Raw genomic sequence first — 25,501 nt, 5'->3', positions numbered from 1 at the left:
TGTGGGAGCGCGCTTCCTATTGGCTCCTCACCTCGAAGTCCCGCCCCTCTCCTCCCTCATGAATAAACGGCGGGTGGGCGGGAACGGCGCGCGGCCACCGCGCGTGCGCAGCGCGTGCCGGGTCACCTTCCCGCGCTCTGCGCAGGCGCAGTGCGCTGAGGCGGGGAAGGCGCGCGCAGCCCGCGCAGGCGCGTTGGGAGCGCCCGGCGTGAGGGGGAAAGAGAAGGAGGAGGAGGCGGCGGCGCCACCGGCCACAGCGACGAGCGGGGACCGTCCGTGACCGCCATGTACCGGCACGTCACCGCCTCCGTCAGCGCCGCCGTCCGCCTCCGGCCCGGCCGAGCCTGGGCACCGGCAGCGGCGGCAGCTCCCGGGGCGATTCCGCCGCGCCGCCGCTACCGAGCGCGGCCGCAGGTGAGGGGAGAGCGCTGAGGGGGGAGACGGGGCGGGGTTATGCAAATAAGAGGGAGGGACATGCAAATAGAGGCGCAGAATGGGTGGGGATATGTAAATAGAGCTGCAGCGGGTATTTGGGGAAGGGTCGGGGTTATGCAAATAGAGCGTGGCTTGTTTGGGTATGGCGTTTATGCAAATAGAGAACGTTGGGTGGGCGGGGCTATGCAAATATGGCTGAGTGTGGAAACCAATGTGGGCGTGGTTATGCAAATAAGGACCTTAAATGGCATCGCTGTGCCGTTAGAGGGGCGTGGTTATGCAAATTGAGTCGTGTTCCTGAAGGGGCGGGGTTTGCTCTCTAGGGGAGGAGCCAGGGGTTCCTGGTGGGAAGGAAATGGGACAAATCGCCCCAAAATCGGGAAAATTCCCCTTTTCCGTGGGGAAAATCCTCCCCAAAATGGGGCAGATTCTCTTTTCTATGGGACAAGTCCTACCAAAATCGGGAAAATCCCCTTTGCCATGGTGCAAATCCCCCCAGAATGGGGCAAATCCTCCTAAAATGGGGAAAATCCCCTTTGCCATGGTGCAAATCCCCCCAGAATGGGGCAAATCCTCCTAAAATGGGAAAAATCCCCTTTTCCCCGGGGCAAATCCCCCCAAAATGAGGCAAATCCTCCTCAAATGGGGCAAATCCTCCTCAAACGGAAAAAAAACTTTTTCCATTGTGCAAACCCCCCCAAAAATGAATCGACCCCCTCAAAAAACATGACAAACCCCCCTTTTTCAACGCCTCACCCCCCTCCCCAACCTCTCCCTTAACTCTCCCAGCCCTTCCCCCACAAAGCCCCCACCCCAAATTCCCCTTTATTTTTCCCCCCCAGGACTTGGAGCCCCCCCTGGGGCTGGCCCTGCTGCCCCCCCCGCGCTGCCCCCAGGCCCGGCCGCCCCCCGGGACCCCCCCCCGGGGGCTGGAGGGGCTGGGGGGGCCGGTCACCACGGTGGACGGGCGGAGAGAGGACGACATCGATGTCAGGGACCCCCCCCGGCTGCTGCTGGGACCCCCGGGACCCCCCCCGGGCACCCCTGGGACCCCCCCCGGGAAGGGACACAACCCCCCCAGCATGGAGGAGCACCTGGCCAGCATGCACGAGAAACTGAGGCACGAGGTGACAGCCTGGGGACAATGGGGACACTGGGGGACATGGGGGGACACAGGGAAAATGGGGGGACAAAATGGGGGGTGACAGCCTGGGGACACTGGGGGGGACATAGGGGGGACACAGGGAAAATGGGGAGGGGGGACAAAATGGGGAAGGGGTGACAAAATGGGGAGGTGACAACACTGGGAGAGAGGTGACAGGGAGGGGACAATGGAGGGACATGAAGGGGGGGTGACATCATTGAGAGAGGAGGTGACAAATTGGGGAGGAGGTGACAAAACTGGGGAGGGGATTGACAGGAAAAAGGGGTGGGACAGAGCCAGGGGGAGGTGACAGCAGCCAGGGGGAGGTGACAGCAGCCAGGGGGTGGTGACAAGAGCCCCGGTGACCCCCCTGTCCCCTCCCCAGCTCCCCAATTTCTTCCTGAAGGTCCCGGACTACGCCCTGTACGCCCCCGACGTGGAGTTCCAGTGCCACCACCTGCACCTGCACACACGGTGGGTGACACACCTGGGGACACCCAGAGGGGACACAGGGGCACAGTGACACAGGGAGGGGACAGTCGTGTCCCCGTGGGTGCGGTGGCCGTGGGGCTGGGTTGGGCTGTGACAATGGGTGACAATGGGTGACAGTGACACTGACAGTGATGTCCCCATGGGTGTGGTGGTTTTGGGGCTGGCTCAGGCTGTGACAGTGGGTGACAATGACACTATATTGATGTCCCCAGGGGCAGGGCCATGTACTCGCTGGCCCTGGGGCTGTGACAGTGGGTGACAATGGGTGACAATGACACTGACAGTGATGTCCCCATGTCCCCAGGGGCAGGGCCATGTACTCAGTGGCCCTGGGGCTGTGACAATGGGTGACAGTGACACTGACAGTGATGTCCCCATGGGTGTGGTGGTTTTGGGGCTGGCTCAGGCTGTGACAATGTGTGACAATGACACTGACACAGTGTCCCCGTGTCCCCAGGGGCAGGGCCATGTACTCGCTGGCCGTGGGGCTGGGTCAGGCTGTGACAATGGGTGACAGTGACACTGACAGTGATGTCCCCATGGGTGTGGTGGTTTTGGGGCTGGCTCAGGCTGTGACAATGGGTGACAGTGACACTGACATTGGTGTCCCCGTGTCCCCAGGGGCAGGGCCATGTACTCGCTGGCCGTGGCTCTGTGCAAGGCCCTGGCCTGGGGTTACTTTGCCAGCCTGAGGCTGGAGGTGCTGGCGCTGACCCGGCACCCCGAGGACTGGAGCCTGCGGGCGCGCTGGCGCCTCACCGGCCTGCCCCTGCACCTGCTGCTGCTGCGCTGGTACAGGAGGGACAAACGGACCCTGCTCAGGTGAGAACACACCTGTGTTATACCTGTGTTACACCTGTGTTACACCTGTGTCACCTCCTGTCACCCCCGTGTCACCCCCCCCTCACTGCCCCTGCACCTGCTGCTGCTGCGCTGGTACAGGAGGGACAAACGGACCCTGCTCAGGTGAGACTGCACCTGTGTCACACCTGTGTCACACCTGTGTCACCCTGTGTCACACCTGTGTCACCTCCTGTCATCCCTGTGTCACCCCTGTGTCACCCCCCCCTCACTGCCCCTGCACCTGCTGCTGCTGCGCTGGTACAGGAGAGACAAATGGACCCTGCTCAGGTGAGGCTGCACCTGTGTTATACCTGTGTCACACCTGTGTCACCCTGTGTTACACCTGTGTCATCCATGTGTCACCTCCTGTCATCCCTGTGTCATCCCTGTGTCACCCCCGTGTCACCCCCCCCCTCACTGCCCCTGCACCTGCTGCTGCTGCGCTGGTACAGGAGAGACAAACGGACCCTGCTCAGGTGAGACTGCACCTGTGTTATACCTGTGTCATACCTGTGTCACCCCCCTGTCACCCCTGTGTCATCCCTGTGTCACCCCCGTGTCACCCCCCCCCTCACTGCCCCTGCACCTGCTGCTGCTGCGCTGGTACCGCCGGGACAAACGGACCCTGCTCAGGTGAGACTGCACCTGTGTCACACCTGTGTCACCCCCTTCTATCATCACCAGGACAAGTGGCACCTGTTGTGCTCAGTGACACACCTGTGCCACACCCACACACCTGTGTCATCTCCTGTCACATCTCTGTCACCCCCCTGTGTCACCTCCTTTTGCCACCAGGACAAGTGGCACCTGCTGTTCTCAGTGACACACCTGGGACACACCTGTGTCACCCCCAGACATACCCGTGTCACCTCTGTGTCACACCCTGTGTCACCTCCTGTGTCACCCCCTTTTGCCACCAGGCCAAGTGGCACCTGCTGCACTCAGTGACACACCTGTGCCACACCTGTGTCACCCCTGGGGCTGGGGACTCAATGCCACCACCCTGATGTCCCCAAGTCCCCCCCGTGTCCCCCCAGGTCCTACGACGCCCTCTCCACCTTCTTCCTCAACTCTCAGGGGCTCATCCGCTGCCACCGCGTGGACAAGGTGAGTCTGGGGCCACTTGGGGACACTTTGGGGACAGTCCCCGGGTGTCCCCTGACCCCGTGTTGTCCCCTCAGCTGATGCCAGCCCCCATGGCCGTCCCCGAGCCCAAGAAGCTGCTGGTGGCCTCGGCGCTGGCCGTGGCGCTGGCCCGGCCCTGAAGCCACCTCGGGGGACACCTTTGTCACCTCTGTCCCCTCCTTTGTCCCCTCTGTGTCCCCTCCCCTTAACTTAATGTACAGAATAAATGACCAGCGGTGACACGGGGGTGACACTGGGGACGGCGCCGGGGCTGTGCCGCGGGGGCTGTATTGGGGCTGTCCCCAGAGTGTCCCCGAATGTCCCCAAGGGGGGTCAGCCCAGCTCCTCCCGCGCTTTTCCGGCTTTTTTGGGCATTTTGCGGCCGCTGCCGTCCTCGAGCTCCTTGGCCTGGTAATAGTGGGGGGCCACCTCCAGCAGCCAGGCGCTGTCGATCTCGATCACCTGGGGGGACAAGGACACCTGTCACACCTGGGGACATCCCTAGGGACACCTGTCACACCTGGGGACATCCCTAAGGACACCTAGGACAGCTGGGGGCCACCTCCAGCAGCCAGGTGCTGTCAATCTCCATCACCTGGGAGGACAAGGGACACCTGTCACACCTGGGGACAGCACCTGGGACACCTGTCACACTTGGGGACATCTCTAGGGACGGTGGGGACATCCCTAGGGACACTAGGACAGCTGGGGGCCACCTCCAGCAGCCAGGGCTGTCAATCTCCATCACCTGGGGACACCTGGGGACACCTGGGCACACCTGGGGATGGGGATCATGGGAGGTTGGGGGTCACCACTTTTGTCACTTTGGCCACCACGGGGGGGATGTGGCCACCAGATCCTTGTCACTTCAGGCCCCATGGGGCCACTGTTGTCCCTGTGTCCCAAGGTGTCCCCAGGGTGTCCCCAAGGTGTCCCCACCTGTCTCATGAACTCCTTGGAGGTGCAGCACCCAGCGTGTCCCTCCTGTGTCCCCATACCCACACCCTACATCCCTGCCCTGTGTCCCAATGTCCCCAGGGTGTCCCCAGAGTGTCCCAAGGTGTCTCAGGTGTCCCCAAGGTGTCCCCACCTGTCTCATGAACTCCTTGGAGGTGCAGACCAGTCGTGGTGCAGCACCCGGCGTGTCCCTCCTGTGTCCCCACATCCCTGCCCTGTGTCCCCACATCCCCAAGGTGTCCCCAAGATGTCCCCCAGGTGTCCCCAGGTGTCCCAGGTGTCCCCACCTGTCTCATGAACTCCTTGGAGGTGCAGACCAGCTCGTGGTAGAGCACCCAGCGGGGCTGCAGGGCGAACAGGGCGCTGTTGGGGTGGATGAACACGGGCTGCTGGTGCTTCACCGTGCGGTACCCGCCCCGCGACAGCCGCGCCGTGTGGTAGAAAAACCCCGCCGTGATGGCCTGGGGGGGACAGGAATGGGGATATTGTCACTGGGATGGACTGGGAGGGACTGGGATGGACTGGGAGGGACTGGGAGGGACTGGGATGGACTGGGAGGGGACTGGGAGGGCACTGGGAGGGACCGGGATGGCACTGGGAGAGACTGGGAGGGACTGGGAGGGACTGGGATGGACTGGGAGGGGATTGGGAGGGGACTGGGAGGGACTGGGAGGGGACTGGAGGGGACTGGGAGGGACTGGGAGGGGATTGGGAGGGACTGGGAGGGACTGGGAGGGACTGGGAGGGGATTGGGAGGGACTGGGAGGGACTGGGAGGGGACTGGGCGGGACTGGGAGGGACTGGGATGGGTCCCAGGGGTGTTTTGTGGATATTTTGGGGGATATTTTGAGATATTTCAGGGATATTTTGTGGATATTTGGGGGATATTTTGGGGGATATTTTGAGCTATTTTACGGATATTTTAGAGCATATTTTGGGGGTATTTGGGGGATATTTTGAGCTATTTTACGGATATTTTAGAGCATATTTTGGGGATGTTTTGGGGATATTTTGGGGTGTTTACCTTGCGGACCAGGTCGAGGTTGCCCCCGCAGGAGGACGGGGCGATCTCCACGCGCTCCATCAGCCCCTGCAGCTGGTCCCGCACGTCCCGGGCCCGGCGCAGGGAGCGCGCCTGGACAAAGTGCTCGTAGCACCACTGCAGGGAGTGACCGCTGGCCACCCACTGCCCCCGGACACGGGGGACACACAGGGGACAGCAGGGACACGGGGACAGTGAGGGGATAGAGAGGGGACACACAGGGGATACCAGGAGACAGCGGGGACACGGGGACAGTGGAGGGACAGAGAGGGGACACACAGGGGACAGTGGAGGGAGAGAGTGGGGATAGAGTGGGGACACACAGGGACAGTGGGGACACACAGGGGACAGTGGGGGACACACAGGGGACATGGGGACAGCGAGGGGACAGTGAAGGGATAGAGCAGGGGACAGCAGAGGACACATGGGGGACACACGGGGGACAGCGAGGGGAGAGAGTGGGGATAGAGAGGGGACACACGGGACATTGGGGACACATGGGGGACAGGAGGGGACACACGGGACATTGGGGACACACAGGGGACAGCAGGGACATGGGGACAGCAAGGGGAGAGAGCAGAGATAGAGAGGAGACAGAATGGGGACAGCAAGGGGACAATGACAGTGAGGGGACACAGGGACAGAGTGGGGATAGTGAGGGGACAGAGCAGGGACAGCGAGGGGACAGAGTGGGGACAATGCAGGGGACAGCAAGGGGACACCAGTGACATGGGGACAGTGAGGGGACAGAGCAGGGACAGAGAGGGAACAGCATGGGGACAGCACAAGGACAGTGAGGGGACAGCGTTGGGGACACGCAGGCAAAAGGACATCGCCACAGGGGGACCAGGGTCACAAAGACAACGAGAAAAAGACAGAGGGACACGGTCAGTGCTGCTGCTGCTGCTGGACACTGCCCTGTCCCCAAACCCCTGTGATGTCCCCAGTGTCCCCAAAGCCCCCTTACCTCGCATAACCCAGTGTCCCCAATGTCCCCATACCCATTTTATCCCAATGTCCCTGATGTCCCCAATGTCCCCATATCCCCTCCTATCCCCAGTGTCCCCAATGTCCCTAAAGTCCTCATATCCCTGATGTCCCCAATGTCCCCAGACCCCAAATATCCCAATGTCCCTGATGTCCCCAAGGTCCTCATATCCCCTCTCACCCCAATGTCCCCCAGTGTCCCCAATGTCCCCAAATGTCCCCAGATGTTCCCATATCCCCAATGTCCCCATGCCCCTCCTATCCCTGATGTCCCCCAATGTCCCCCAGTGTCCCCTGATGTCCCCATATCCCCTCCCACCCCAATGTCCCCAGTGTCCCCTCCCACCCCTGTGTCCCCCAATGTCCCCCAATGTCCCCATGTCCCCTCCCCCCCCGCTGTCCCCCGGTGTCACCTGGTTGTAGACGTTGAGCAGCACCAGGTGGTCTCCCCCGGGGACACTGAAGGCCACCCTGGCGCTGTCGGCGTGGAGCACCTTGTCCTTGGGCCGGTAGAACACGGCGTTGTTCACCGACAGCATGGCCGCCACCGTCAGCACCTCCTCTGTGCAGCCATACCTGATTGGGGACAATGAGGGGACAGTGGGGACATTGGGGACACTGAGGGGACATTGGGGACACTGGGGGCACCGTCAGCACCTCCTCTGTGCAGCCATACCTGGGGACAGGGGACATTGAGGGGACATTGGGGACACTGGGGACATGGCCGCCACTGTCAGCACCTCCTCGGTACAGCTGTACCTGATTGGGGACATTGAGGGGACAGTGGAGACACTGCGAGGACACTGGGGACACTGTCAGCACCTCTTCGGTACAGCCGTATCTAAATGGGGACATTGAGGACACTGAGGGGACACTGGGGGACACTGTCAGCACCTCCTCTGTGCACCTGCACCTGATTGGGGACACTCTGGGGACACCCTGGGGACACTTTGGGGGCACCTTGGGGACACTTTGGGGACACTTTGGGGACACTCTGGGGGCACCCTGGGGACACTTTGGGGACACTCTGGGGACACTTGGGGACACCCTGGTGACTCTTTGGGGACACTTTGGGGACACCCTGGGGACACTCTGGGGGCACCCTGGGGACACTCTGGGGGCACCCTGGGGACACAGCTGTCACTCACTGCTCGCTGGCCAGGATCATCTTGGCCAACATGGGCTCCACCGGCAGCTCCGCCATGCGCCGGCCCAGCTGGGACAGGGACAGGGACAGGGACAGGGGGACACCAGTGACCACCAGTGACCACCAGGGACACCCCCAGCCCCTCCTAGTCCATCCCAGTGCCCTCCCAGTTCCCTCCCAGTCCATCCCAGTCTGTCCCAGTGCTCCCAGTACTGTGCTGAGCTCCCCCAGGTTCTTCATATCCCATTCCCAGTCCATCCCATTCCCCCTCAATCCCCTCCCAGTCCATCCCAGTGCTCCCAGTATGGTGGTCAACTCTCCCAGGTGGGTCATACCCCATTCCCAGTTCCTCCCAGTCCCTCTCATTCCCCCCCAATGCCCTCCCAGACCCTCCCAGTCTATCCCAGTTCCTCCTGGTCCACTCCCAGTCCCCTCCCAGTCCATCCCAGTCCCTCCCAGTTCATCCCAGTCCCCTCTCAGTCCCTCCCATTCCCCCCAATGTCCTCCCAGTGGCTCCCAGTTCATCCCAATCCCCTCCCAGTTCCCTCCCAGTCCATCCCAGTGCTCCCAGTACTGTGGTGAACTCTCCCAGGTGGGTCATAGCCCATTCCCAGTCCCTCCCAGCACCTCCCAGTTCACCCTCAGCTCCTCACAGTCCATCCCAGTCCCCTCCCAGTCTGTCCCAGTCCCCTCTCAGTTCCCCCAATCCCCTCCCAGTCCCTCCCAATTGCTCCCAGTTCATCCCAATCCCCTCTCAGCCCCTCCCAGCCCCTCCCAGCCCCTCCCAGTCCCTCCCAGTCCCCCCCAGTACCGTGGTGAGCTCCCCGAGGTGGTTGAGGGCCCCCAGGGCGTAGAGCTGCTCCAGCGCCAGCACCAGCGTCTCGTGGGGGGGCGGGTCCAGGAAGTCAAAGTGGATCAGGTCATTGATCCCTGGGGACACCCCAGTGTCCCCAAGGTGCCACCAGCTGTCCCAGCGCCCTCCCAGCCCGGGGACACCCCCAGGGTGGCACCAAGGTCACCCCTGAGCAGCCCCGAGGTGACCCTGGAGGGTCCCAGAATGTCCCAGAGTCCCTGAGGTGTCACTCAGGGTGATCCCAGTTCATCCCAGTTCATCCCAGTCCCCTCCCAGTGCCGCCCCAGTCATTCCCAGTGTCCTCAAATCTCCTCCCAGTCCCTCCCAGTGTCCCCAAATCTCCTCCCAGTCCCTCCCAGTGTCCCCAAATCCCATTCCACTCCCCTCCCAGTCCCCCCAGTCCCTCCCAGTTCCCTCCCAGTCCCCCTCAATCCCCCCCCAGTCCCTCCCAGTGTCCCCCAACACCTTCACAGTCCCTCCCAGTCCCTCCCAGTGCCCCCAAATCCCCTCCCAGTTTCCCCCAATCCTCTCCTAGTCCCTCCCAATCCCCTCCCAGTCCCTCCCAGTGTCCCCAAATCCCCTCCAGTCCCTCCCAGTGTCCCCAGATCCCTTCCCAATCCCCTCCCAGTCCCTCCCAGTGCTCCCAGCAGCTCACCCAGGCTCTTGAGCAGCAGCACGAGGGAGCCCAGGTCGGCTCTCTGGATCTCGGGCACGGGGCTCTCCTCCAGCTCGTGCTGGAAGGCCCAGGCCGTGTACAGCCGGAAACACTTCCCGGGGGCCACGCGCCCCGCTCGGCCCGCACGCTGGTTGGCCGAGGCCTGGGGACACCGAGGGGACATTGAGGGGACATGGGGACATGGCATCTGTCACCTGTACATGGCACCTGGGACATGGCACCTGTACATGGCACCTGGAACCTGCACCTGGGACATGGCACCTCGCTGATTGGCCGAGGCCTGGGGACACCGAGGGGACATTGAGGGGACATGGGGACATGGGACATGTCACCCAGTGCCACCCGCCCTGCCCGGCCTGCTTGCTGATTGGCTGAGGCCTGGGGACACCGAGGGGACATTGGGACATGGGACATGGCACCCAGTGCCACTCAACCTGCACGGCCCGCACGCTGATTGGCTGAGGCCTGGGGACATTGAGGGGACATTGAGGGGACATGGGGACATGTCACCTGTACATGGCACCCATCACCTGTCACCCAGTGCCACCTGACCTGCCACCTGATTGGCCGAGGCCTGGGGACACCGAGGGGACATGGGGACATTGAGGGGACATGGGACATTGAGGGGACAGTGGGACATGGCACCTGTCATCTGTCACCCATCACCTGTCACCTGCACATGGCACCTGGGACATGGCACCTGGAACCTGCACCTGGGACACGGGACCTCCCTGATTGGCCGAGGCCTGGGGACACCGAGGGGACACCAAGGGGACATTGGGACATGGGACATGGCACCTGTCATCTGGACATGGCACCTGGGACATGGCACCCAGTGCCACCTGCCCTGCACACCCTGCCTGCTGATTGGCTGATGACTGGGGACATCGAGGGGACACTGGGACATGGCACCTGTCACCTGGGACATGGCACCTGGCAGGGACACAGCAGGGACAAAGGGACATGGAGTGTGAGGGTGTGGAGGTGACACACCGAGGGACGTGGGGACGTGGCAGGGATGTGGCACTGTCACCTGTCACCTGTCCGGGATGTGGTGGGGACATGGGTGGCTCAGGAGGATTCAGGGGTGGAATAATGAGGTGACAATAGGTGACAATAAAGTGACACAGGTGACACTGAGGCGACACAGATGACACAATTACCTGCGAGCAGGGTGTCACCACCAGGGACTCCATGCCCGTGCCGGGGGCTCACATTGGGACACAGTAGGTGACAGTAGGTGACAATAAGGGGGATGACAGGTGACACAGGTGACACTGAGGTGACACAGGTGACACAATTACCCTGGAGCAGGGTGTCACCACCAGGGACTCCATGCCCGTGCGGGCTGGGGGCTCACACTGGGGCACAGCAGTGACAATGGGGTGGCACTGAGGTGACACAGGTGACACACAGGTGACACAGGTGACACTGAGGTGACACAGGTGACACAATTACCCTGGAGCAGGGTGTCACCACCAGGGACTCCATGCCCGTGCGGGCGCTGTAGCTCTTCTGTTTGCAGAACCCGGGGTCCAGCACGTAGACGATGCCGTCGATGGTCACCGACGTCTCCGCGATGTTGGTGGCCACCACCACCTGTGCCGGGGCCAGGTGACGCTGGGACACGCCCTCAGGACACGCCCTGCCCCTCCTGGCCACACCCACTTAAGCCACGCCCCACTTGTAGCACATGCTGTTAAGCCCCACCCACTTGGAGCGCCAACCAATCAAGTCGCACCCTGCAGGCCACACCTGATAAAGCCACATCCATTTAGACCACGCCCATTCTGACCACACCCATTCTGACCACACACCCAATTAAGCCCCACCCATTCTGACCACACCTATCAGGAGCCACACCCAATTAAGCCCCACCCCTTAATTATAGTTAATTTTTAAACCCCACCCCCTTTTCCATGAAGCCACACCCCCCTAAGGCTCCACCTCCACTCTTAAAGGGCCAGCACACACTCCTGGTCCCCTAAATTAAACTCCACCCACTTTCCCTTAAGTCCCACCCCCTTTCCCTTAAGTCCCACCCCTTCCCCATTAAACCACGCCCCCTCCCTAGGCCACGCCCCCTCCCTTAAAGGGCCAGCACACCTTCCTGAATTCCTTAATGAAACCCTTCACCCTTCTCTTTAAACCACACCCCTTTCCCCTTAAGTCCCACCCCTTCCCCATTAAACCACACCCCCTCCCGAGGCCACGCCCCCTCCCTTAAAGCGCCAGCGCACCTTCCTGGCCCCGGGGGGCGTGGGCTGGAAGATCTTGGCCTGCAGCTCCGAGGGCAGGTTGGCGTAGATGGGCAGCACCAGCAGCTCGGGCAGGCGCGAGCCCAGGCGGCGACAGCGCTCCTGGAGCAGCTCCACGCAGGCCTCGATCTCCTCCTGACACCACCGGGACATTGAGGGGACAGTCAGGGGATGTTGGGGACAATGGGGACATTGAGGGCAATGGGGACAGTGGGGACATGCAGCACTCCTGGAGCAGCTCCACGCAGGCCTCGATCTCCTCCTGACACCACGGGGACAGCGGGGACAGTCAGGGGATGTTGGGGACATGGGGGACATTGGGGACACTGGGGACGTTCAGGGCAATGGGGGCAATGGGGACATTCAAGGCAATGGGGACATTCAAGGCAATGGGGACATTGGGGACATTGGGGATGTTCAGGGCAATGGGGCTGTTCAGGGCAATGGGGACATTGGGGACATTGAGGGGATGTTGGGGACATTGGGGACATTTAGGGCGTTGAGGCCATTCAGGGCATTGGGGACATTGGGGACATTAGGGGAACTGGGAACACTGGGGACATTGGGGACATTCAGGGGATGTTGGGGACATTGGGGACATTCAGGGCACTGGGGACATTGAGGACATTAGGGGAATTGGGGACACTGGGGACACTGGGGATATTCAGGGCAATGGGGACATCTGGGACACTGAGGGCATTGGGGACACTGGGGACACGAGGGGACAAAGACTGGTGGAAGGAAATCACTGTTGGGGACATTGGGGACACGGGGATCTCTCAGAGGCACGGGGACACCTGCAGGGATGGGGACAGCAGGAGGCCATGGGGTGACACTGGGGTGGGGTGACACCGAGGGGACACCGAGGGGACACCGAGGGGACACTGACCTGCCCCGTGAGGAAGACCAGGATGTCCCCAGGGGGTTGGGTGACGTGGATCTGCAGCACCGACACCACACACGCCTCCAGGTAATCGGCCTCGGGCGCCTGGGGGGACAGCAGGGGACATGAGGGGACAGCAAGGGACACAGGGGACAGCAGAGACATGAGCACCAGCTGTCCCCAAAGGTCCCCAGCCATCCCCCTTGTTCTGTGTCCCCTCATGTCCCCAAATGCTCCCAACACCTCCCACCACACACCCCCAGGTACCCCTGAACACCCACAATGTCCCCAAGTGTCCCCAGGGTCCCCAACGCCCTAAACATCCCCAATGCCCCTGATGCACTCAATGCCCTCAGTGCCCTGAATGTCCCCAATGTCCTGAATGTCCCCAGTGTCCCCAGTTGCCACCTTGGTGTAGTAGATGTCCACAGGAAAAGGGGATGCCCAGGTGTCCCCATGTCCCCAGTGTCCCCAATGCCCTGAACACCCCTGATGTTCCCAATGTCCCCAGTGTCCCCAGTGTCCCCAATGCCCTGAACGTCCCCAATGTCCCTAATGTCCCCAGTGTCCCTGTGTCACCTTGGTGTAGTAGATGTCCATGGGGAAGGGGGATGCCCAGGCGTCCCCAATGTCCCCAATGCCCTGAACGTCCCCAGTGTCCCCAATGTCCCCAATGCCCTGAACACCCCTGATGTCCCTGATGTCCCCAGTGTCCCCAATGTCACCTTGGTGTAGTAGATGTCGATGGGGAAGCGCCGCCCAGGGATGCCCAGGTGTCCCCAGTGTTCCCAATGTCCCCAATGCTCTGAACGTCCCCAGTGTCCCCCCAATGTCCCCAGTGTCCCAGTGTCACCTTGGTGTAGTAGATGTCGACGGGGAAGCGCCGGCCCGGGATGCGGAAGACGGGCGCGTTGTCGAAGAAGGCCGAGAACCGCTCCGTGTCCAGCGTGGCCGAGGCCACCAGCACCTTCAGCCGCGGCCGGAACCGCGCGATGTCCTTGATCAGCCCGAAGAGCACGTCCGTGTGCAGGGTCCGCTCGTGGGCCTCGTCCACCATGATCACACTGAGGGGACAGGGACAGTGACACAGGGACAGGGACACAGGGACAGGGACACAGGGACAGTGTTCACTCGTGGGCCTCGTCCACCATGATCACACTGAGGGGACAGGGACAGGGACAGTGACACAGGGACAGGGACAGTGACACAGGGACAGGGACATGGGGACAGGGTCCTCTCGTGGGCCTCGTCCACCATGATCACACTGAGGGGACAGGGACACAGGGACAGTGACACAGGGACAGGGACATGGGGACAGGGACACAGGGACAGCACGCCCATGTGCAGGGTCCGCTCATGGGCCTCGTCCACCATGATCACACTGGGGACAGGGACAGTGACACAGGGACAGGGTCCTCTCGTGGGCCTCGTCCACCATGATCACACTGAGGACATGGGGACAGTGATGGGGACAGGGACAGGGACATTGACAGGGGGAGGAGGACAGGGATGGGGACAGGGACACGTCCCCAGTGTCCCCTGGGTGTCCCTGCTCTGTGTGCCCCCATTCTCCCCATGTCCCCAGGTGTCCCCATCTCCCCAGGAGTCCCCAGTTTTCCCCTAGGTGTCCCCAGTGTCCCCAGGTGTCCCCAGGTGTCCCCAGTGTCCCCCAGTGTCCCCAGTGTCACCTGTATGAGGCCAGGTCGGGCTCGGTCAGGAACTCCCTCAGCAACATCCCGTCCCCAGTGTCCCTTGGCTGTCCCTGCTCTGTGTGTCCCTGTTCTCTCCCTGTGTCCCCAGTGTCCCCCAGTGTTCCCAGGTGTTCCCAGGTGTCCCCAGGTGTCCCCAGGTGTCCCCAGTGTCCCCATGTCCCCCAGTGTCCCCAGTGTCCCCAGTGTCACCTGTACGAGGCCAGGTCGGGCTCTGTCAGGAACTCCCTCAGCAACATCCCGTCCGTCATGTATTTGAGCACCGTGCGCTCCGACGTGCAGTCCTCAAAGCGGATGCTGTACCCGACCTGGGGACAGGGACAGGCTGTTGTCACCTTCCCGGGGTCACTGTCACCTCCCTGGGGTCACTGTCACCTCCCCAGGGTCAATGTCACCTCCCCGCGGTCACTGTCACCTCCTCGGGGTCACTGTCACCTCCCCAGGGTCACTGTCACTTCTATGGGGCTGCTGTCACCTCCCTGAGGTCGCTGTCACCTCCCCGGGGTCACTGTCACCTCCCTGGGGTCACTGTCACCTCTCTGGGGTCGTTGTCACCTCCCCGGGGTCACTCAAACCTCCCCACAGTCACTGTCACCTCCCCGGGGTCGCTGTCACCTCCCAGGGGTCACTGTCACCTCCCCGGGGTCACTGTCACCTCCATGGGGTCACTCAAACCTCCCCGCGGTCACTGTCACCTCCCCAGGGTCACTGTCACCTCCCTGGGGTCACTGTCACCTCCATGGGGTCACTCATCCACCCCAACTGTCCCTCCAAGTGCCACCAGGGTGTCCCCAAAGTGTCCGGGATGTGTCCCCAAGGTGAGAGGTCCAGGTGTCCCTGTTGTCACCTCGTTGCCCAGCTTGGTCCCCCCCATGCCCTGGTGTCCCCAGTGTCCCCCCAGTGTCCCCCCCAGTGTCCCTGTTGTCACCTCGTTGCCCAGCTCGGTCCCCAGTGGCCCCCCAGTGTCCCCAGTGTCCCCGTTGTCACCTCGTTGCCCAGCTCTGTCCCCAGTGTCCCCAGTGTCCCCAGTGTCCCCCCCAGTGTCCCCGTTGTCACCTCGTTGCCCAGCTTGGTCCCCATCTCCACGGCCACCCTGGCGGCCACGCTCATGGCGGCCACGCGCCTCGGCTGCGTCACCCCGATCTTCATCCCCCCACGCGTGTACCCCTGGGGACAGAGGGGACACGGGGGGTCAGGGGGGTGACAGAGACCCCTGTGACCCCCCCAGAGCCACCCCAGAGCCCCCAGACCACCAGTGACCCCCCCAGAGCCCAACTGACCCCAAAGGTAAAAACTGAAAAACCCCAAATCACTCACAGGACCCCAATTCCCCTCAAATCCTCCCAGTAAATCCCAGTCCCTCCCAGTCCTCCCCCAGTGTCCCCCAATCCCCTCCCAGCCCCTCCCAGTCCCCCCAAATCCCCTCCCAGTCCATCCCAATCCCTCCCAGTCCATCCCAATCCCTCCCAGTCCATCCCAGTTCCCCCAGATCTCCCCCCAATCCCCTCCCAGTGTCCCCAGTCCCTCCCAATCCCCTCCCAGTCCCTCCGACTCCATCCCAGTCCCTCCCAGTCCCTCCCAATCCCTCCCAGTCCATCCCACTCCATCCCAGTCGCCCCAAATCTCCTCCCAGCCCCTCCCAGTCGCTCCCAGCCACCTCCTCGTGCAGGTACTGGGGGATCTGGGTGGTTTTCCCCGAGCCGGTCTCGCCCTCGATCACCAGGATCTGGTGCTGGGCCACGGCCGCCACCAGCTCGTCCCGGAAGGGGAAGATGGGCAGGGACCGGCGGCTGTCCTGGAGGGACTGGCGGCGCCTCTCGGCCTCGGGGACGGCCTCGGGGACATCCTGGGGACATTGGGGACATCTCAGGGTCACCTCAGGGTCATCCGTGTCACCCAACCCATCCCAGTGCCACCAGTAACCTCCCAGTGTCCCCACTGGTGGTGCCTCTCGGCCTTGGGGACGGCCTCGGGGACATCCTGGGGACACCGGGGACACCTCAGGGTCACCTCAGGGTCATCAGTGTCACCCTCAGGGTCATCAGACCCATCCCAGTGCCACCAGTAACCTCCCAGTGTCACTGGGAGCCACCCAGTGTCCCCACTGTCGGCACCTCTCAGCCCTGGGGACATCCTGGGGACAGCAGGGGACATCTCAGGGTCATTGGGGTCACCCTTAAGGTCATCAAATTCACCCCAGTGCACCCCAGTGTCACCAGTGACCTCCCAGTGTCACCAGTGACCTCCCAGTGTCCCCAGTCTGCTCGGCCTCGGGGACATCCTGGGGACACTGGGGACAGCAGGAGGGTCACCCTGGAGCTCGGTGTGGATGTGACCACCCAAATCCTCCTCAACCCCTTCCTGTGACCCCAAATCCCCTCTGGATGACTCCAAACCACCCCAAATCTCCCCTAAACTCCTTCCTATGACCCCAAATCCCCCCTGAGTGACCTCAATCCCCCCCAAACCCCACTCAGGACCCCCAAAACCCCACTGAGGACCACCCAATCCCCACCTTCTCTGGGTCAATCCCCTCCAGCTGGGCAGCACTGACAAACTGCACCATCTCCTCCTCCCCAAACCATCCCAAATCCCCCCTTAACCATCCCAAATCCCCCCCAAACCCCTTCCTATGACCCCAAACCACCCCAAACCCCACTGGGGACCCCCCAAACCCCACTGGGGACCCCCCAAACCCCACCTTCTCGGGGTCAGTCCCCTCCAGCTGTGCAGCACTGACAAACTGCACCATCTCCTCCTCCTCCAGCAGCAGTTGGTACTCCTGGCCTTGGTGGGCCCGGGCGGCGTCTCGGGCCCCGAATTTGAGCGAAGCCGCCCCCAGGAGCTGCTCCTCCCAACGCCTCTGCTCGTCCCGGGGGGCCAGAGCCTCCTCCTGCACCTCCTCACGCTCGGGGATCTTCTGCAAATGGGAATTGGGGGTCAGGGGACGGGGGTTTGGGGTCAGGGGAGGGGGTTTTGGGGGGGATTTGGGGTGATGGGAGGGGGTTTGGGGGGAATTTGGGGTCAGGGGAGGGAGTTTGGTGTCATAGAAAGGGGTTTGAGGTCAGGGGAGGGATCCTGGGGGGAGTTTGGGGGGAATTTGGGGTCACTCAGGGGGGATTTGGGGTCAGGGGAGGGGGTTTTGGAGTGAAGGGAGGGGGTTTGGGGGGAGTTTGGGGTCAGGGGAGGGGTCCTGGGGGGGGTTTGGGGGGGATTTGGGGTCACTCAGAGAGGATTTGGGGTCATGGGAAGGGGTTTAGGGGGGCTTGGGGTGAAAGGAGGGAGTTTGGGGGGGATTTGGGGTCAGGGGAGGGGGTTTGGGAGGCCCTGGAGGGGATTTGGGGTGATGGGAGGGGGTTTGGGAGGATTTGGGGTCACAGGAAGGGGGTTGGGGGGTGATTGGGGATGGTTTGGGGGGGATTTGGGGTCAGGGGAGGGGTTTTGGGGGGGTTTGGGGTCATAGAAAGGGGTTTTGAGGGGAGTTTGGGGTCAGGGGAGGGGTTTGGGGGGGATTTGGGGTCCTGGGCAAGATCCTGAAGATTCCAGGAACAATTTTCCAGCTCCCAACCCACATTTTCCCCCCAAAACCCCTCCCAGGACGGATTTTTTGGGTCCCAAGACAGATTTTTCCCCCCCAAAACCCCTCCCAGGAGCAATTTTTTTCAGTCCCAAGACAGAATTTTCCCCCCAGGACAGATTTTTCCAGGTCCAAGGCAGAATTTGGGACTCCAACACAACCCTGGAGCTCCCAGGGTGGATTTTTTGGGTCCTAAATCAGAATTAGGGACTCTAACACAACCCTGGAGCTCCCAGGACAGATTTTTTGGGTCCTAAATCAGATTTTTTGGGTCCTAAATCAGAATTAGGGACTCTAACACAATCCTGGAGCTCCCAGGATGGATTTTTTGGGTCCCAAGACAGAATTTCCCCCCCCAAAACCCCTCCCAGGTCAGATTTTGGGCGAATAAAGCCCAAAATTGTGACTTCTGGAGCTCCCAGGACAGATTTTTCAGCTCCCAACACACATTTTTCCCCCCAAAACCCCTCCCAGGATGGATTTTTTGGGTCCCAAAGCAGATTTTTTGGGTCCTAAATCACAATTAGGGACTCTAACACAATCCTGGAGCTCCCAGGACAGATTTTTTGGGTCCCAAAGCAGATTTTTTGGGTCCTAAATCAGAATTAGGGACTCTAACGGAACCCTGGAGCTCCCAGGATGGATTTTTTGGGTCCCAAAACAGATTTTTCGGGTCCCAAGGCAGAATTTTCCCCCCAAACCCCCCAATTTCAGCCCTTTCCCCCCACCTTGTCCCTGCTCTCCTGGGGAATGTGGTAGCGGCTGCTCCTCTCCAGCTGCTCCCTGTCCCCGGCCCGTTTGTACTCCCGGGCCAGGTCCCGCACCCGCCGCTTGTACCTGGGGAAAAGAAATTATAAAATTGCATTTTCACTTGTACCTGATAGAAAATAAATTATAAAATTGTTTTTTCGCTTGTACCTGATAAAAAATAAATTATAAAATTGTTTTTTCGCTTGTACCTGGGAAAAAATAAATTATAAAATTGTATTTTCCCTTGTACCTGATAAAAAATAAGTTATAAAATTGCCTTTTCACCTGTACCTGGGAAAATTTGGATTATAAAATTGCCTTTTCACTTGTACCTGGTAAAAATTTGGATTATAAAATTGCCTTTTCACCTGTACCTGCCACAAATTTTGGTTATAAAATTGCCTTTTCACTTGTACCTGGCAGAAATTATTTATTTTAATTTTAATTTTTATTGTGTTATATTATATCATATTATTATGTGTATATTATTAAATATTATATATAAACGAAATTATTTTTCTATACAGTAATAATTTTAATTTTTATTATACTATACTATATTATTATATGTATTATTATATATATAATAAATTATTTTTTACTTTTATTACATTATTAATTTTTTTATTTTTATTGCATTCTATTACTATGTATAATACATTATATTACTACGTATACATTATTATATATTATATATAAATAAAATATTTTTATTATATTATTGTATATTATTACACATTATATATAAATAAATTTTAAATAATATTTTAAATTTTAATTCTTATTTTTTATTATATTGTTACATATAATATATATAAAAATAAACTTATTATTTTTATTATAATATCAATTACTTTGATTTTACTTTTTATTATATTATATCATTATATATATTAAACATCAAAATAAATCAATTTTCATTTTATTATGATATTATTAACTTTAAATTTTATTTATATTATATTATTACACATATTATGTACAAAAATAAATATTAATTTTTATTAAAATATTACTACTTTTATTATAATATAATTAATATTAATATTAATTATATAATAATAACATTAACTAATGACAATTAATATTATATTATATTACATTATATTATATTACATTATATTACATTATATTACATTATATTTTATTATATTATATTATATTATATTATATTATATTATATTATATAACATTATATTATATATTATTATATAATACGTTATGCAGTATAGTAATATATTATGTATTATATAATATATTGAATATTATACAATAAATTCAATAAAATATTAAATACTATGTTAAGTTACTATATTAATATTATAATTAAAATTGTAATAATATTAATTATAAAAATATTATTATTAATAATATCAATTATAATAATATTATTATTCACAAGAGTAACAATAATAATATTAATAATAATAATAATAACTTAGTAATAATAATACAAATTTAATAATAATAATAGAAATTTAATTTTTTTTTTAAAGATATTTTTCAAAATCTACAGAAATCGATTTTTTTTTTTTCCGTACCGCAGCTCCTGGAGCTCGGGGACGCTCAGGGCCTCCTCCCCAAATAAAAACTCCTCGTCCTGGATCTCCAGCTCCAGCTCCTCCAGCTTCTCCCGCTCCCGCTTGGCCAGGTACTCCCGGCGGGAGCGCTTCCGCAGCTCGGGAATCTGGGAATGGGGAAAAATGGGGAAAAATGGGGAAAAAATCAGAATAAAATGGGGAAAAAATGAGAAAAAATGGGGGAAAATGGGGAGAAATGGGGAGAGAATGGGGGGAAATGGGGGAAAAATAAGGAAAATTGGGGAAAAAACAAGGAGAAAATGACTGAAAATTAGAAAAAATGGGGAAAAAATGAGAGAAAATGAGGAAAAAGGGGAAAAATTGGGACAGAATGAGAGAAAATGGGGAGAAAATGGGGAGAAAATGGGGAGAAAATGAGGAAAAAGGGGGAAAAATTGGGACAGAATGAGAGAAAATGGGGAGAAAACGGGAGAAAATGGGAAAATTGGGGGGGAAATGGGGAGAAAACGAGAGAAAATGGGGAGAAAATGGGGAAAAAGGGGGGAAAATTGGGACAGAATGAGAGAAAATGGGGAGAAAAGGAGAGAAAATGGGAAAATTGGGGGGAAAATGGGGAGAAAATGGGGGAAAATGGGGAGAGAATGAGGGAAAATATGGGAAAAATGGGGAGAAAATGAGAGAAAATGGGAAAAAATGGGAGGAAAATGAGAGAAATGGGGAGAAATGAGGAGAGAATTACAGAAAATGGAGAGAAAATGGGAAAAAATGGAGAGAAAATGGGAAAAATGGAGAGAAAATGGGGAGAGAATGTGAGAAAATTGGGAGAAATGAGAAAAAACAGGAAAGAACAGGAGCAAATGGGGAGAGAATGGGGAAAAATAGGGTGAGAATAGGAGAAAATGGGAAAAAATGGGCAGAAAATGGGGAAAATTGGGAGAGAATGGGAAAAAAAGGGGGAGAGAATGGGAAAAACCGGGGAGAGATTGGCAGGAATTAGGAAAAAAAGTGAATTTTGGCAGGTCTCACCATGGCTTTTTGGTCTTCCTCAGCGATCTTGAGGCGTTTTTGGGCTTCTTCGTAGGCCTGGAGGGGAAAAGGGGTGAGGAGAGGGGGGGACACCCCCAAATCCCTCCAAAATCCCTCCTGAACACCCCAAATCCCCCCAAAATCCCTCCCAAATCCCCTCAAATGCCTCCAGGACCCCTAAAACTTCCCCAAATTCCCCTCAAAACCCTCCAGGACTCCCCAAACCCCCCCAAATCCCCCCAAAATCCCTCTCAAACCCCTTTAAATCCCACCCAGGACCCCCCAAATCCCTCCAAGACCCCCCAAACCCCACCCAGGACCCCCCAAACCTCCCCAAAGCCCCCTCAAACCCTTCCAGGACCCCCCAAACCCCCGCAAATCTCCCCAAACCCCACCCAACCCCCTCAAATCCCCTCCAGGACCCCCCAAAGTGCACCCAAATTCCCCCAAACCCTTCCAAGACCCCCTAAATCCCTCCTGGGACCCCTCAAATCCCCCCAGACCCACCTGGGATCCTCCCAGAACCACTCAAATCCCCCCCCAAACCCTTCCAGGACCCCCCCAAATCCCCCCAGAACCCCTCAACCCCCTCCCCAAACCCTTCCAGGACCCCTTAAACCCCCCTCAAATCTCCCCCATACCCTTCCAGGACCCCCCAAAAGCTCCCCCAAACCCTCTCAACCACTCCCAAATCCCACTCAAATCCCCTCAAATCCCTCCAGGATCCCCAAATTCCCCCAGACCACCCAGAACCCTTCCAAACCCCCCACTAGAACCCCTCAAACCCCACCCAAACCCTTCCAGGACCCCTCAAATCCCACCCAAATCCCCCCGAAATCCCTCCCAAATCCCCTAAAACCCTTCCAAGACCCCCCAAATCCCTTCCAGAACTCCCCAAACCTCCCCCAGATCCCTCCAGGACCCCTAAAACCCCCTCAAATCTCCCCCAAACCCCACCAGGACCCCTCAAATCCCTCCAGGACCCCCCAAGCCCCACCTGGGGTCCCCCAAATGCCCCCCAGAAACCCTCAAACCCCATTCAAATCCCCTCAAATCCCTCCAGGACCCCCCAAACCCCACTTGGGATCCCTCAAATTCCCTTCCAGGACCCTTAAAACCTCCTCAAACCCCTCCAGGACCCCCCAAATCCCCCCCAAGACCCCCTGCCATGTGTCCTTGTGTCCCCACCTTGCTGTCCCTGTCCCTGTCCCTGTCCCTGTCCCTGTCCCTGTCCCTCCTGCGGAGCCTCTCGGCGAAGGCGTCTCGTTCCCGCAGGTCCCGCAGCCGCTCCCGCTCCGACGCCTCCCACTCCTCCTCCTCCTCCTCCTCCTGCTTCTTGGGGGGCCTTGGGGAGGGGGAAAAGGGGTTGGGGGACACCAAAAAATAGCTTAGGATGGTTAAAAACCCCCCGTGAGGGAGAAAAATTGATCTGGAGGAAGAAAAAGTGACCCGGGAGCAAAAAAAATCCAACCCGGGATGTCAAAAAAAGCATCAAAATCCCAACTAAAACCAACTGGAAACACCCAAAATTTCATTTGTGACCTCCAAATCCACCTGGGAGCACAAAAAGCCCACCCAGGACATCCAAAAAGAATCAAAATCCCAGCTGGGACCCTCAAAAACCAACTGGAAACACCCAAAATTTCATTCATAGACCCCTAAATCCCACCTGGGACCCCCAAAATCCACCCAAAACCACAAAATTCCATCTGGGAATCACTAAAATCCCACCTGGAACCCCAAAATTCCACCTGGGGAGCACCAAAATCCCACCTGGGACCCCAAAGTTCCACTTGGGAAAACCAAAATCCCACCCAGAACCCCAAAATTCTCCTTGGGAAAACCAAAATCCCACCCGGGACCCCAAAATTCCCCCTGGGAAAACCAAAATCCCACCTGGGAACATCAAAATCCACCCCAAGACCATTAAAAAAAAAAAAAAAAAAAAGTCAAAATATGATTAATTTAAAAGAATTTTGGAGATCCTGAGGGCAAAAATCCCAAAATTCCAACACTCAAAAGATCAAGGGAAGCCCCAAATGGAAGGAGGGACCCCCAAAATGGCTGTGATCCCCCAAAAAACCCCAAATTTTGGGTGAATTCACCCCAAATTTTTTAATTTACTCACGGTGGGGGCGATGGTGACTCTGCCGAGGCCTCAGGGGGGGACTCGGAGCGATGACGTCGCCTCAGGTGTCGCCGCCGGGGGCGTGGCTCGTCCTGGGCGTGGCCCTGCGCTGGCCCCGCCCCCTCATCGTCATCGCTCTCCACCAATCGGTAACTGCGGTTCTGCCGCTGCAGCTCCAGCGCCGCCCGCTCGGCCGCGCGCCCGGGGGGCTCCCGGGGGGCTTCCCGAGGCACCTGGGGGAGGGGCGGGGTCAGGGCACGCCCAAAGGGACACGCCCTGAAGGGACACGCCCACAGGGACACGCCCCTGAATGGACACACCCAGTTGGCCACACCCAATGTGGCTGCACCCATTTGGCTTCACCAAATATGGCGGCACCGAATATGGCGGCACCGACTTGGCCACACCCACCTGAACACACCCAATATGACCACACCCAATATGACCACACCAAATATGGCCACACCCCCTTGACCACACCCAATATGGCCGCACCCATTTGGCTTCACCAAATATGGCGTCACCAAATATGGCGGAACCTACTTGACCACACCCAATATGGCCGCACCCATTTGGCCACACCCTGAATGGCCACACCCCCTTGACCACACCTAATATGGCCACATCCAATGTAGCCACACCCACCTGATCACACCCAATATGGCCACACCCCCTTGACCACACCCAATATGGCCACACCCAAAATGGTCACACCCAATATGGCCACACCCATTGGTCACACTCAATATGGCCACACCCAATATGGCCACACCCAATATGGCCACACTCTTTTGGCCACACCCTTTTGGCCACACCCAATATGGCCACACTCTTTTGGCCACACCCTTTTGGCCACACCCAATATGGCCACACTCTTTTGGCCACACCCTTTTGGCCACACCCAATATGGCCACACCCATTTGGCCACACCCAGTATGACCAGACCCAAAATGGCCACACTCCCTTGACCACACCCACTTGACCACACCCAAAATGGCCACACCCACCTGATCACACTTAATATGGCCACACCCACTTGGCCACACCCAATATGGCCACACCCCTTGGTCACACCCAATATGGCCACACCCACTCGACCACACCCCAAACTGACACACCCGCCTGACCACAGTCCAAATGGCCACACCCACTTGACCCCACCCAAAAATGGCCACGCCCAGAGCCCAGCCTGATTGGCTGCTTGGTGGAGGAGCCACGCCCACTTGTGGTGATGTCATCTTTAAGATCAGTTACACCACATCCTATCCTGACCATACCTTGACTTCAAGCCCCGCCCCTTCTTGACTGGACACGCCCAATCCCCTTAGACCACGCCCCCATCTCGATATAAACCTACTCCCCTCACACAAAGCCCCGCCCACTCTCCCCTTCAGTGAAAGCCACGCCCAATCCCCTCAGACCACGCCCCTTTCCCCATATAAACCCACATACCCTCACGCAAAGCTCCGCCTACTCTCCCCCTCAGCGAAAGCCACGCCCACCCCATTTTCCCGCCTCATGCCGAAGCTCCGCCCACTTTCCCTCTCCCCTCATGCGGCCCCGCCCACCTTGTCCCAGAGCTGCCTCGCGAACTCGCGCACGCGCGGCTCCTCCACGCGCAGGGCCTCGGTCTCGCTTAGCCGCTCCAGCAGCTCCTCCAGGCTGCGGCTCCGCCGAGCCAGCGCCACCAGGAAAGCGGGGACATGGCGGGCACTGAGGCCCAGCAGCTCCTGCAGCTGCCCGGACACCCAAAGCTCCAGGCCGGCCGTGGCCGCCATGGCCGCGGTCTGCCTTCTTCCTTCTCCTCCTCCTCCTGGGCTCCTCCCCTTCAACAGAGCCGCCGTCCAATCTGCGCGCAGCGCGGGGAGGATTGAGCCAATCAGCGCGCGGCTCGCGCTTCCCGCCCTCGCGCGGCGGCCAATCGGAAG

At 57.8% G+C, this 25,501-nt stretch overlaps 2 protein-coding genes and 1 long non-coding RNA gene across 4 annotated transcripts; 1 reads left to right on the top strand and 2 right to left on the bottom strand.

Moving 5' to 3' along the window:
* The first annotated feature begins 158 nt into the window (after positions 1-158).
* On the top strand, positions 159-4,292 carry LOC310921595 (uncharacterized protein C6orf136 homolog). Of its 2 annotated transcripts, none has more exons than XM_083881761.1 (6): positions 159-414; positions 1,278-1,562; positions 1,986-2,053; positions 2,693-2,893; positions 3,952-4,021; positions 4,096-4,292. In XM_083881761.1, the coding sequence occupies exons 1-6, from the start codon at positions 286-288 to the stop codon at positions 4,177-4,179; spliced, it is 837 nt and encodes a 278-aa protein (XP_083737887.1). In that variant the 5' UTR covers positions 159-285; the 3' UTR covers positions 4,180-4,292. The 2 variants fall into 2 exon arrangements, with proteins under 2 accessions (XP_083737887.1, XP_083737886.1); XM_083881760.1 differs by having other exon boundaries at positions 166-414; positions 1,965-2,053.
* LOC310921600 lies at positions 3,028-3,794 on the bottom strand. The gene is made up of 3 exons (XR_014592174.1): positions 3,743-3,794; positions 3,571-3,631; positions 3,028-3,071 (listed from the first exon to the last, which is right to left on the bottom strand). It is a non-coding gene; the product is annotated as an uncharacterized lncRNA (long non-coding RNA).
* DHX16 (DEAH-box helicase 16) lies at positions 4,286-25,370 on the bottom strand. Its single transcript, XM_083881772.1, has 21 exons — positions 25,142-25,370; positions 23,574-23,806; positions 22,634-22,790; positions 21,446-21,502; positions 20,420-20,565; positions 18,857-18,965; positions 17,253-17,471; positions 16,209-16,397; positions 15,608-15,718; positions 14,744-14,859; positions 13,696-13,906; positions 12,849-12,947; positions 11,942-12,094; positions 11,160-11,300; positions 9,681-9,843; positions 8,984-9,102; positions 8,174-8,241; positions 7,439-7,601; positions 6,021-6,182; positions 5,284-5,457; positions 4,286-4,501 (listed from the first exon to the last, which is right to left on the bottom strand). Exons 1-21 carry the CDS (start codon positions 25,349-25,351, stop codon positions 4,373-4,375), a joined length of 3,129 nt encoding a protein of 1,042 aa, XP_083737898.1. The 5' UTR covers positions 25,352-25,370; the 3' UTR covers positions 4,286-4,372.
* Positions 25,371-25,501: the final 131 nt, after the last annotated feature.

Source organism: Zosterops lateralis (assembly GCF_965231275.1).
Source record: "Zosterops lateralis genome assembly, chromosome: 35".
Classification (NCBI taxonomy): domain Eukaryota; kingdom Metazoa; phylum Chordata; class Aves; order Passeriformes; family Zosteropidae; genus Zosterops; species Zosterops lateralis.
This window is presented reverse-complemented; position numbering and strand designations above follow the sequence as displayed.

Excerpts from the sequence above, each read along its gene's own strand:
- LOC310921595 (XM_083881760.1), top strand. The coding sequence starts at position 286 with ATGTACCGGCACGTCACCGCCTCCGTCAGCGCCGCCGTCCGCCTCCGG. Across the intron at positions 2,894-3,951 it reads GACAAACGGACCCTGCTCAG|GTCCTACGACGCCCTCTCCA; the intron begins GTGAGAACACAC and ends GTGTCCCCCCAG. Across the intron at positions 4,022-4,095 it reads GCTGCCACCGCGTGGACAAG|CTGATGCCAGCCCCCATGGC; the intron begins GTGAGTCTGGGG and ends TTGTCCCCTCAG.
- DHX16 (XM_083881772.1), bottom strand. The coding sequence starts at position 25,351 with ATGGCGGCCACGGCCGGCCTGGAGCTTTGGGTGTCCGGGCAGCTGCAG. Across the intron at positions 22,791-23,573 it reads GAGTCACCATCGCCCCCACC|GCCCCCCAAGAAGCAGGAGG; the intron begins GTGAGTAAATTA and ends CCCCTCCCCAAG. Across the intron at positions 20,566-21,445 it reads AGGAAGACCAAAAAGCCATG|ATTCCCGAGCTGCGGAAGCG; the intron begins GTGAGACCTGCC and ends CCCCATTCCCAG.